The sequence below is a fragment of the Pristiophorus japonicus genome, chromosome 16, assembly GCF_044704955.1.
Source record: "Pristiophorus japonicus isolate sPriJap1 chromosome 16, sPriJap1.hap1, whole genome shotgun sequence".
NCBI classification, from domain to species: domain Eukaryota; kingdom Metazoa; phylum Chordata; class Chondrichthyes; family Pristiophoridae; genus Pristiophorus; species Pristiophorus japonicus.
In genome coordinates, this window is record NC_091992.1 from 64,573,502 (window position 1) to 64,587,180 (window position 13,679).

A 13,679-nucleotide genomic window follows, 5' to 3' on the forward strand; every position below is an offset into this window, starting at 1 on the left:
ATCCATAGGCACTGATGCAGAGTCTATAGAATGTTGGAAAATGATCACCAATACATCCACTATTTCTAGGGGCACTTCCTTAAGTACTCTGGGATGTAGACTATCAGGCCCTGGGGATTTATCAGCCTGCAATCCCATCAATTTCCCTAACACACTTTCCTGACTAATAAGGATTTCCTTCAGTTCCTCCTTCTCGCTAGACCTTCGGTCCCCTAGTATTTCCGGAAGGTTATTTGTGTCTTCCTTAGTGAAGACAGAGCCAAAGTATTTGTTCAATTGGTCAGCCATTTCCTTGTTCCCCATTATAAATTCACCTGAATCTGACTGCAAGGGACCTACATTTGTCTTCACTAATCTTTTTCTCTTCACATATCTGTAGAAGCTTTTGCAGTCAGTTTTTATGTTCACTGCAAGCTTACTCTCATACTCTATTTTCCCCCTCCGAATTAAAGCCTTTGCCCTCCTCTGCTGAATTCTACATTTCTCCCAGTCCTCAGGTTTGCTGCTTTTTTTGGCCAATTTATATGCCTCTTCCTTGGATTTAACACTATCCCTAATTTCTCTTGTAAGCCACGGTTGAGCCACCTTCCCCGTTTTATTTTTACGCCAGACAGGGTTGTACAATTATTGAAGTTCATTCATGTGATCTTTAAATGTCTGCCATTGCCTATCCACCGTCAATCCTTTACGTATCATTTGTCAATGTATTCTAGCCAATTCACATCTCATACCATCGAAGTTACCTTTCCTTAAGTTCAGGACCCTAGTCTCTGAATTAACTGTGTCGCTCTCCATCTTAATAAAGAATTCTACCATGTTATGATCATTCTTCCCCAAGGGGCCTCGCACAACAAGATTGCTAATTAGTCCTTTCTCATTTCACATCACACAGTCTAGGATGGCCAGCTATCTAGTTGGTTCCTCGACATATTGGTCGAGAAAACCATCCCTAATACACTCCAGGAAATCCTCCTCCACCGTATTGCTACCAGTTTGGTTAGCCCAATCTATATGTAACTTAAAGTCACCGATGATAACTGCTGTACCTTTATTTCCTGATTTCCTGTTTGATGCCATCCCCAACCAAGGGCGTATGATTAAGAAGTTTGCAGATGATACAAAAATCAGCAGTGTGGTGGATAATGAAGAAGAAAGCTATAGATTGCAGGAAGATATCAGTGAACTGGTCAGGTGGGCAGAACTATGGCAAATGGAATTCAATCCGGAGAAGTGTGAGGTTATGCATTTGGGGAGGGCTAACGAGGTAAGGGAATACACATTAAATGGTAGGATACTCAGAAGTGTAGAGGAAAAAATGGGTCCTTGGAGTGCATGCCAAAAGATCCCTGCACATAAGAACATAAGAACATAAGAAATAGGAGCAGGAGTCGACCATTTGGCCCCTCGCGTCTGCTCCGCCATTCAATAAGCTCATTGCTGATCTGATCATAGACTCAGCTTCACTTCCCTGCCCACTCCCCATAGCCCTTTACTTTCTTATTGCTCAAAAATCTATCTATCGCTGCCTTAAATATATTCAATCACCCAGCTTCCAGAGCTCTCCGGGGCAACGAATTCCACAGATTTATAACCCTCTCAGAGAAGAAATTTCTCCTCATCTCAGTTTTAAATGGGCAGCCCCTTATTCTGAGCCTATGTCCCCTAGTTTTAGTATCCCCTATGAGTGGAAATATCCTCTCTGCATCCACCTTGTCGAGCCCCCTCATTATCTTATATGTTTCGATAAGATCACCTCTCATTCTTCTGAACTCCAATGTGTAGAGGCCCAACCTACTCAACCTACCTTCATAAGTTAACCCCCTCATCTCCGGAATCAACCGAGTGAACCTTCTCTGAACCAGTACAGGCTGAGCGTCCGAAATTCGGAGTTCCAAAATTCAAAATGTTCCGGAATCCGGACACCGGGCCGATCCATAGCGGGATCGTCCGGAAACCAGAAAATGTTCCGAAATCTGGACTCCCCCCACCTCGGCGGCCAGACCTCACCCCAGCCCTCGGCGGCCCGACCTCACTCCGGCCCGACTTCACCGCGACTTCGCCATCCTGGCCCTCGGCGGCCCGACCTTGCCCCGGCCCAACCTCACCCCAGCCCTCGGCGGCCCGACCTCACTCCGGCCTGACTTCACCGCGACTTTGCCGTCCCGACTTCGCCCCGGCCCGGGTACCCCCTTCTCCCCCCCTTACCTCGATGGGCCGGCCTCGCCCCCTTACCTTGGCTGCCCGACCCCACCTACCTCAGCCCATGCAAAGACGTTCCAAAATCCAGAAATATCTGGAATGGTCTCGGTCCCGAGGATTCCGGATTTCGGACGCTCAAGCTGTACATCCTTCCTTAAATATGGAGACCAAAACTGTACACAGTACTCTATGTCTCCTACTTCTCTGCTTTTATACTCTATCCCCCTTGCAATAAAGGCCAACATTCCATTTGCCTTCCTGATTACTTGCTGTACCTGTATACTAACTTTTTGTGTTTCATGCACAAGGACCCCCAGGTCCCTCTGTACTGCAGCACTTTGCAATTTTTCTCCATTTAAATTATAATTTGCTTTTCTATTTTTTCTGCCAAAGTGGATAACCTCACATTTTCCCACATTATACTCCATCTGCCAAAATTTTGCCCACTCACTGAGCCTGTCTATATCCCTTTGCAGATTATTTGTGTCCTCCTCACAATTTGCTTTCCCACTCATCTTTGTATCATCAGCAAACTTGGCTACATTATACTCGGTCCCTTCATCCAAGTCATTAATATAGATTGTAAATAGTTGAGCCCCAGCACTGATCCCTGCGGCACCCCACTAGTTACAGTTTGCCAACTGGAAAATGATCCATTTATCCCGACTCTCTGTTTTCTGTTAGCTAGCCAATCCTCTATCCACGCTGTTAGATCTCTTAATTTCCAATGAAATAAGAACTCCGATGGTAGTTTTAACTTTTTAATCTTGGCAGAGAGCAACAAGCTGCTGGCTGATTGCCAGTTCCTTTGTCTTACTGAAACCACATGGTCAAAATGGCTGCACTTATACCTGGATCAATTTACAGAAAAGAACTCGCCTTCTTTGACTTTATTGGCTCACTACCCAAGGGTCCTAAAATGTCAAGTTGATTGATGGCTTAATGCAACATGCTACCACTCATGTAGCATCTCTGACTTGTTGTCTGTGAATTTTCACAGCCTGTCTAAATGCAGCCTGTTTGAATTCTCTATCAATCCCGCCTTTGATTCTTTCACAAACTGAATCATAAAACATCAGGTATCACTGGTTAAACATTCTACAAAATAATTTCATACATGTTAATAGAGTTTCCTTCTAAAATTTGTTGATGTGTTTCACCACATGTCCGGACTAGTAGCTTCCACACAAATTTACACCAACCCGAGTTCCATCGTGGCCACAATGGAAGTCTGGTTTTAGTAGGTTAATTAACCTTATTCCAATTTAATCCAAATCAATATCTTAATTCAACCAGTAAACAACCTTCTCTTTAGCATAACATACCCCTGTGCCACGTACAGACGGTCTGCTGGGACCTGCAAGGTGTTTCACATGCGGGACAGCAGCTACAGCCACCTGGTCGCAACAACATTTAATCAACATAAACAAACAATATAAAAGTAAAACAATTACAACAAATAGAATTAAACCTTCCACCAATGAAGTTCCTATTGAACCTAGCCATTCAGTGGCTCCACTCCACAAAGTGAATGATGGGGGTTGCTTAAGTTTTTCTACCTCCTTTTGGATATGCTCCGCTAAGTGGGTAATTTCTTCGGAGCTATCTGGGATATATGTCCAACACTCAGTTCCGAGTAGGGCGCAAGTACCTCCCTTTTCAGCCAGGATGTAATCAAGGGCCAGTCTATTCTGTAGGGCTACTGTGCGGATTGCTACCCTACTATTTCCCCTTGGTGCAGAGGGTCGGCTAGTAAGAAGTAGGCCTATGCCTAGAATACCTACAATCAATACTACAGTAAATTTATACATTTTCGCGAAAAGTAATTGTCCTTATTAGATTTCAGCTTCAGTTACGGGTGCTCGTTTAATGTGTGAAGCGTGGATCCAGGCTTTCTTTCCTTAGACTTTAACAGCTGCCTGGGTGGTCAATAACACTTGATAAGGTCCCTCCCACTTGGCACCCAAAGGTTCTTTATGCAACTTTTTCACATACACCCAGACTCCCGTGATGATGTCGAGTCCTCCTTCGGGTGGATTACCCCAAGCTGCCAATACCTGTCGGGAAACAGAACTAATAGCATTGGTTAAGTTCTGACAGTATGATAACAAAGTGCCACTCATTAAGGGAACGATTTACGATTTCCGTAAATCGATAGTTCCTGGCAGCGACATGGGTCTTCCTGTTATAATTTCAAATGGGCTTAGACCTGTAGTTCTGTTCGGGGTTGCCCTAATGCTACATAGCACTATTGGTAGTGCCTGGGGCCATGGTGTTCCTTCTTGGTGATATTTGGCAAGCCGTTGTTTCAGAGTTCGATTCATTCGTTCTACTTGTCCTGATGATTGTGGATGATAAGGACAGTGTAAATCCTATGTAATGTTCAGTAACCTACAGACTTCTTGGCAGACAGCACCTGTGAAGTGTGTTCCCTGATCTGAGTCAATGCTACTCGGGACTCCCCATCGGGGAATGTAATCCTTACACAAGACCTTTGCAGTGTGATTAGCTGTGGCTCTTTTAGTTGGGACAGCTTCTACCCATCTAGAGAATCTGTCGACCATGACAAGAATGTTAGTGTATCCTTGGCATGAAGGAAGAGATATATAATCAACCTGCAGATACTGGAATGGTCCGACAGGGGCAGGGGGGCTCAGTTGGGGCATTACCGTGATGGGTTCAGAATTATTTTTCTGGCAGACCACACAGCGGTCTGTTACCAGCTGGGCATGTTTTTTAAATCCCCGACCCCACCAGCTTTTCTGGAACCGTGCCGTCATCTGTTGTGAGGCCAAGTGTCCCCACGAGTGGATCTGTTGGGCTAAAAAAGGCATAAGCGCTTGTGGCGCGACTGGCTTGTCGGTAACTCTTTGTCTCCAGACACCATCTTCGCATAGCTTAATTCCTGCCTCAATCCATGTCCATTTTTCCTCTCGGGAGCACTCGCCTTGCATTGTTTGAAGGTCTCGTGTCAGAGTCCTGAGTGCTTTCAGTCTGCACATCTGTGTTGATTCTTCTGGAGGAACGCCCTGTGAGGCGGCATCTTTAGCTGTCTGGTCGGCTAGGGCTTCTGTGTTTCTGTAGTATTTTCCTTACACTTCAGGATGGACACTTCCTGAGGTAATTGTATGGCCTCCAGTAAGTCTCGGACTTCTTTTCCATTTCGGTTTGGTGTACCAGCAGCAGTGAGAAATCCTCTTTTCCGCCATAACAGACCAAAGTCGTGAGCGACTCCAAAAGCATAACGCGAATCTGTGTAGACATTAGCTGTCTGTCCTTCTGCTATTCGACATGCTTCTGACAGGGCCCGTAACTCGGCCTGTTGTGCTGACGTTCCTGAGGGTAAACATCCTTTTGCCACTACCTCATATAAGGTTGTAACTGCCCATCCTGCTTTTCTGGTACCATTGTCAACAAAGGAGGAACCATCTGTAAACAGGATGAGGACTGGGTTGTCCAGAGGCTCCTCTGCTGCTAAGGCTGCTTCTTCTGTTTCTTTTAAAATCTCCACGCAGTTATGCTCTTCACATTCTCCCCCCTCTTGCTCCCTCGATTCTGACATTGGGAGCATAGTTGCGGGATTAATGGGGCTGGCCCGGACGATATGGAGATTAGGAGCTTCCAAAACTGCTGTCCAGCGGGTCCATCTTGCTGCTGTCACCTGAGACATTCTATTCATAGACAGCAAAGCGTGTACGGTGTGGGGACACTTGACAATCAGCTTTTGGTCGAGGACTAGACCCGTAGTGATCATTACCGCTCGACATGTAGCTTCCATGGCCCTGAGGCAACTTCCCCATCCGAGGGCTACCGCATTCAGTTTTGCCGAATAATAGTTAAAGCAAAGTTAAAGCACATGGGATTGGGGGTAGTGTGCTGACATGGATTGAGAAATGGTTGTCAGACAGTAAGCAAAGAGTTGGAGTAAATGGGTACTTTTCAGAATGGCAGGCGGTGAGTAGTGGGGTACCGCAAGGTTCTGTGCTGGGGCCCCAGCTGTTTACACTGTATATTAATGATTTAGACGAGGGGATTAAATGTAGTATCTCTAAATTTGCGGATGACACTAAGTTAGGTGGCAGTGTGAGCTGCGAGGAGGATGCTATGAGGCTGCAGAGCGACTTGGATAGGTTAGGTGAGTGGGCAAATGCATGGCAGATGAAGTATAATGTGGATAAATGTGAGGTTGTCCACTTTGGTGGTAAAAAGAGAGACAGACTATTATCTGAATGGTGACAGATTAGGAAAAGGGGAGGTGCAACGAGACCTGGGTGTCATGGTACATCAGTCATTGAAGGTTGGCATGCAGGTACAGCAGGCGGTTAAGAAAGCAAATGGCATGTTGGCCTTCATAGCGAGGGGATTTGAGTACAGGGGCAGGGAGGTGTTGCTACAGTTGTACAGGGCCTTGGTGAGGCCACACCTGGAGTATTGTGTACAGTTTTGGTCTCCTAACCTGAGGAAGGACATTCTTGTTATTGAGGGAGTGCAGCGAAGGTTCACCAGACTGATTCCCGGGATGGCGGGACTGACCTATCAAGAAAGACTGGATCAACTGGGCTTGTATTCACTGGAGTTCAGAAGAATGAGAGGGGACCTCATAGAAAATTCTGATGGGTTTAGACAGGTTAGATGCAGGAAGAATGTTCACAATGTTGGGGAAGTCCAGAACCAGGGGTCACAGTCTAAGGATAAGGGATAAGCCATTTAGGACCGAGATGAGGAGAAACTTCTTCACCCAGAGAGTGGTGAACCTGTGGAATTCTCTACCACAGAAAGTTGTTGAGGCCAATTCACTAAATATATTCAAAAAGGAGTTAGATGTAGTCCTTACTACTAGGGGGATCAAGGGTATGGCAAGAAAGCAGGAATGGGGTACTGAAGTTGCATGTTCAGCCGTGAACTCATTGAATGGCGTTGCAGGCTAGAAGGGCCGAATGGCCTACTCCTGCACCTATTTTCTATGTTTCTATGTTTCTAATAGGTCTTTGCCGATCCCCATGTTCTTGTGTCAGTATAGCTGTCATATATCCTTCTTTCTCATGAACAAACAGGGTAAATGGCTTACCACTGTCGGGGATTCCCATAGCCGGTGCCGAATACAAAGCCTTTTTCAAACTCAGGAAGGCCTCTTGTTGTTCTTTAGTGAGGGTGATGGCTTCTTTAGAGGCACGTTTCCACTTTAAAATATCATTCAGTGGCTGAGCAAGCTGTGTGAAGGAGCCAATCCAATTTCTGTTAAAGTTACACAATCCCAAAAAAGACCTTAGTTCCTGAATAGTGGTGGGTTTTTTAGCAGCCCGAATGGCTGCAGTTCTATCCTGGGTAAGTTCTCTCTTTCCTTGTGAAATCTTTTGTCCCAGGTATACAACCTCTTCTTGGGATATTTGTGATTTGTGGATGCTGGCTTTATGTCCTTTCAGCCGAAGGTGATCCAGCAAAGCTCGTAAATCTTGTTCATGCTGTTCTTCCGTGTTTGAAGCTAGCAGGATATCGTCTACATATTGGATGACTGTGGATGACAGAGGAGGTAATTCTCGCAAATGGCTTTGTAAAGCCATGTGGAATACCGTAGGGCTGTTGTGGAAACCCTGCGGTAACCGGGTCCAAGTATACTGTCGTCCTTGGACAGTGAAAGCAAACCACTGTCGAACCTCCGGTGCCAGAGGTACCAACCAAAATCCGTTGGCCATATCTATAACCGAGAAATATTTATGTTCCGGTTTGAGGGCATTAAAAATGGTGGAGGGATCTGCGACCAAAGGAGCTTTTTGATCAGTACACTGGTTAGCTTTCCTATAATCGACAGTCAAACGCCAAGTCTCATTAGATTTCTGTACCAGCCACATGGGGCTATTGGAGGAGCTATGCGTTTTAATAAGCACCCCTTGTTTCTCCAATTGCTGAATAACCGGTAAGATTCCCGCGATGGCAGTTGGACTGATGGGATACTGTTTAGTGCATGGAGGCTTGGTCCCTGTAAATGACGCAGGCTCCATCTGGAGTAGGCCACAATCGTTCTTATCTTTAGCCCATATCGGGTGTTCCTTCAATTCTTCTTTCTTCAAAGTTCTAATTGACCATGTCACCCGACCATCCTCAAATGCAACGATGAGTCTATTTGGATTAGAACGTCCATTCCCAAAAGGGGTTGATCTACTGGGCCTATCCAGACCGGCGTAGTTAGTTCATGTGGACCCAGCCCTATAAGTACCGGCGTTGTCCTTTTAATTTCCATTTTATGGCCTCCAACTCCATAGGCTGTACGTGCCCTACCATCCAACGACAAAAAGTCTCCATATTGTAGGGGTAAGCATGTTAATTCCGCCCCTGTGTCTAAAAGACAGTCCACATCCTTATCGCCCACCCTCACAGTTATATATAGCCCATCTCCCCTTTGTTGTATTAGTGCGAGGAGTGGGGCCAGGGTGGGCTCTAATCGTTTTTTGCTATCCCAAGTAACTCCTTCTGTTGTTGTATTGTCAGTCGCTTAAATGCTTCTATGAGGTCGTTATCTTGTAACAAGCCTGGCTTGTTGGCTGAATTGTATCCCTGGCTGCGTCCTCTTCCCCAGCTACGACCTTGCTGTTTTGCCCTGCACGTCTTGGCCCAGTGACCTTCTTTTCCACAATAATGACATTTTCCGGGTAATTTTCCCAATGACTGTTTATCGGAATCCTGGGATTTCCATCCCATAGCCTGTACAGCTCGGACTTTAGCTCCCATATCCCGATCTAATTGGTTACATCGATCTACCAATGCTGCAAAGGTAGTTCCTCTACCTTCCCAGTCCGGTAACACTACCTGAAGCATTTTGGACAGTTCTGGCTTTAGACCTGCCACGAAAGCTGCTTTCAGGGGTCCAAACGCTTGTTCATCCATTTCCTCATCCATATTATTCAAACCCGAATGTTCTAGCCACGTGCATCTAAACCGCTCGTCATACTCCAGGACCTCCTCTGTTTCTTTCTGTTGGCAGGCTGCAATTTTTCCCCAGTCTGTCTTAGCTGGACTGAAGGCTTGCAGCCAGTGTTTAATCGCCTCCCATCCTGCGTCTAATTCTTGCTCATTCTGCCCCAAAGCTTCATCTACCTTGTCGTGCAATTTTCTTCCCTGTGTTTTTGGCACCATTATGGTCAAAATTTGCACTCCGTCCCAGGGATGAAGTTGATATATATTTCTTAAGCGGTCCAATTGGTCCCACGTTTTTACTCCCCCTTTCTTTGGATTGGGCAATTCCTTGGACCATTTATCAATTTTCTCTGGGTCTGCCGGAGCATGAACTAAGTATTCTTCGTACACCCTTCTCTTTGTTTTTTTGGTTCCGCCCTCATCCGCAGTCTCTTCTGATTTGACTACAACTCGTCTTTTTTTAAACGGGGCAAAGCGCACCCCTAATTCGTCATCCTTCCAACACTGTATTGTCGGAGGATTCAGAATCCGTATCTATTCCTCGGTCGTGTCTTCGGGTTTGCGCTTTTAATTTATCCAAACATGGGTACCCTGGGAATTGATCAATACATTTTCCTTTTCCTATTACTGTCTCTTGACCTAATGATTTTTTCCATTCTTTAATTTCACCTTTAAGATCTTTAACTTCCGCTTCCAGCTTTTCAAGTTCAAGCTTTTTCTGTTGCAGCTGTGCACAAATTGTTTGCAATTGATCCTTTGTACTGGTCAGTTCTCGATCATGTTGGGAACGCATTATAATTTCATTCCGCTTTCGAATCTGTCCCATAACTGCTAGGGACCATCTAATTCGCTCTTTATTTTTCATACGGGTCGTTTTTCCCCAGACCCTTTTAATCTCGTCCAAGGACCATTGTCCTTTGGAGGTTCCGTACTTTTGTTCGATCTTAATACAGGTTTTAGATAAGTTGAATTGTTGCTCTATGTATTCTTTCAACTGTTTGAGAATTTCATCTAGTGAAACTTCAGGTGGTGCTTGCCCACCTTTAACAGTTGTAGGCAATTCTTTGCTCTTATCTCCTGCTGCCATTATACTGATTTCTTTACTGGGGTCTTGAGTCGTAAGCTTTCTAGCCGATCAATAGGTCGGTGATTAATTAACTAACACACCGCCGAAATTTAGACGTCTATGGGACCTCGAGCCGACTACCAACCGGAGGCTTCGCAAACCGGAGGCTTTCGGAATCGCGTAGAAGGAGAGGCGAATTTAGACTTTTGACCGAGGACTTTTTTAAAAGAGGTGTCCTTACCTCAGTATGTAGGTCCGATGTCCAAAATTCAGTTTCTTTCCTCAGCGATCCTGTTCGTGACGCCAAAATTGTTAGATCTCTTAATTTCCAATGAAATACGAACTCTGATGGTAGTTTTAACTTTTTAATCTTGGCAGAGAGCAACAAGCTGCTGGCTGATTGCCAGTTCCTTTGTCTTACTGAAACCACATGGTCAAAATGGCTGTACTTATACCTGGATCAATTTACAGAAAAGAACTCGCCTTCTTTGACCTTATTGGCTCACTACCCAAGGGTCCTAAAATGTCAAGTTGATTGATGGCTTAATGCAACATGCTACCACTCATGTAGCATCTCTGACTTGTCTGTGAATTTTCACAGCCTGTCTAAATGCAGCCTGTTTGAATTCTCTATCAATGCTAATATATTACCCCCAACCCTGTGGACTTTTATCTTGTGCAGTAATCTTTTATGTGGCACCTTATCGAATGCCTTCCGGAAATTCAAATACACCACATCCACTGGTTCCCCTTTACCCACCCTGCTCGTTACATCCTCAAACAACTCCAGCAAATTTGTCAAACATGATTTCCCTTTTGATTGAATTATGCTTTTCCAAACATCCTGCAACTGCTTCCTTAATAATGGACTCCAGCATTTTCCCAATGACAGACGTTAGGTTAACTGGTCTATAGTTTCCTGCTTTCTGTCTGTCTCCTTTTTTTAATAGGGACGTTACATTTGTGGTATTCCAATCCATTGGGACCTCCCCAGAATCCAGGGAATTTTTGTAGATTACAACTAATGCATCCACTATCTCTGCAGCCACTTATTTTAAGATCCTAGGATGCAAGCCATCTGTTCCAGTAGAGTTGTCTGCCTTTAGTCCCATTATTTTACCAAGTACTACTTCTTTAGTGATAGTGATTGTATTAAGTTCCTCTCTCCCTAAAGCCCCTTGATTATCCACTATTGGAATGTTTTTAGTGCCTTCTACCGTGAAGACAGATACAAAATATTTGTTAAAATCTCTGCCATTTCCCTGTTCCCTGTTATTAATTCTCCAGGTAGCAGGTAGAAGGTAGCAGGTCATGTAGATAAGGAGGTTAAGAAGGCATATGGAATACTTGCCTTTATTCATCATTATCATAGGCATTCCCTCGGGGTCTAAGATGACTTGCAGCCATGGGGAGTGGGTGTCACACAGAGCATGGACACATTTAAGGGGAGGTTTGATACATACAGGTGGGAGAAGGAAGTAGAGGGATACGGGAGCAAGGTGGGAAGAGGTAATTAGACTGGGAGAAGGCCCATGTGGAGCATAAACATCGGCACAGACCACTGACTGAATGGCCTGTTCCAGTACTGCAGGTTCGATGTCATTTTATGTAAAGTAATGCAACAATCCAGGACCCCATTTCAAATAGGAAGCTAATATTTTCTGACTAACTGTACCAGACTGTCCCATCAGCCCATCACATGCCACAATCTCAAGCAGGATATTTACAAAGCAGTTCATTCTCTGACTCATCTCGAGCAATGTCACGGGACATGGGGCTAGCAGTTCTCATTCCTGCCCCTCAATGGTCGGGAGGGCTTCCTGCCTCCCACCCACAGCCCAACCCCACCGACCCCGACCCCACCCCGACCCCACCCCGACCTCACCCCAACCCACAGCCCGACCCCACTCTAACCCCACCCCGACCTCACCCCGACCTCACCCCGACCCCACCCCGATCCCAGCCTGACCCCAGCACCACCCACAGCCCGATCCCATCCCGACCCCAGCACCACCCACAGCCCGACCCCACCCCCACCCCACCCGACCCCAGCCTGACCCCACCCCGACCCCACCCCGACCCCAGCCTGACCCCAGCACCACCCACAGCCCGATCCCATCCCGACCCCAGCACCACCCACAGCCCGACCCCACCCCCACCCCACCCGACCCCAGCCTGACCCCACCCCGACTCCACCCCGACCCCAGCCTGACACCAGCACCACCCACAGCCTGACCCCACCCCGACCCACCCCGACCCCAGCACCATCCCCAGCCCGACCCCAGCACCACCCACAGCCCGACCCCAGCCCGACCCCAGCACCACATTGATGGGCAGGAACGACCAGCTGGTCCACACCATGAGACCAGAGTATCATGACCAAACACTTATTCACTCCCCTCTTAAACTGCATTTGCCATTGCGTGGCCCATTCCCTCGCACATCTAAATATTTTTGCATTGGATTGCACTTCTCTACTCTCTTAACTCTTGCACTGATTTTGGTGTCATCTGCAAACTTACCTACCATACTCCCAACACTCCTGTTGAGATAATTAATAAAGCAGTGATGAGCAGTGGGCCTAGGACTGATCCCTGGGGAGGACATATGTGTCTGTTGCCAGTACTGGATGTGTTCCACTATAGAGGGTATACCTTCCCCTACATGGGGCATGCCCTGCTGTGTATATAACGTATACTTTGCATGATATATGTTTGGGGCCTACTACAATGAGAGCTACTTCATTGCCATTCTGGTCTTGACCTCGGGCACCATTTTGTTCCGGGTCAGTCAGTGAGCTCGTTGCCATGGCTACTGGTTGCATGGGAACTCTGATTGGTTTTATCTTTGTTAAATATTCCTCATCCTGAATAGTAATTTGTTTATTATTTCTCAATTTTTATAATTCATTTTATTTCAATCCTAAAAATGCAACGTTTCTGTTCCGTTGCAGGTTGGTGGTTTTGCCAAATGGAAGGGAAGCGTGGCTGGCTGCCCGCCTCCTTCCTCGAACCGCTTGAAGGGCCCAACGAGAGTGAGGAGCAAGAACCCAATTATGAAGGTGAGAGCGGGCCTGTCCGAAAGAGGCTGAGCCCTGCACAGTGGGTCCACCCGATATACCAGCCTGAGCCCTGCACAGTGGGCCCACCCGATATACCGGCCTGAGTCTGCACAGTGGGCCCACCCGATATACCAGCCTGAGCCCTGCACAGTGGGCCCACCCGATATACCGGCCTGAGCCCTGCACAGTGGGCCCACCCGATATACCGGCCTGAGCCTGCACAGTGGGCCCACCCGATCCAACGCCACAAAATGCCAAATTATGGTCAAGTTTCAGGCCTTTATTTCGAGGCCTCCTGCAGTCCCTCGAGGCTGATCCGCACCCACAAATACCATTTGGAGTTTGCACATGGCGAGCCCTAACTCGAACCCTCGGACAGAGGGTTGCTGGTAGGGTGAAAGGTCCAGGAAACTTGGGCTGACTGTAGTTATGAGCAATGTT

General features: G+C 46.6%; 1 protein-coding gene across 6 annotated transcripts in view; it reads left to right on the forward strand.

Annotated features, from left to right (window-relative positions):
- The window catches only part of ncf1 (neutrophil cytosolic factor 1), a 299,264-nt gene that overhangs the window by 221,738 nt on the left and 63,847 nt on the right, over window positions 1–13,679 (forward strand). For all 6 annotated transcript variants that reach the window (XM_070857395.1, XM_070857398.1, XM_070857396.1 and 3 more), the window contains one exon: window positions 13,131–13,238. In XM_070857395.1, the coding sequence (XP_070713496.1) occupies window positions 13,131–13,238 (108 nt within the window). The remainder of the gene's footprint in view (window positions 1–13,130; window positions 13,239–13,679) is intronic.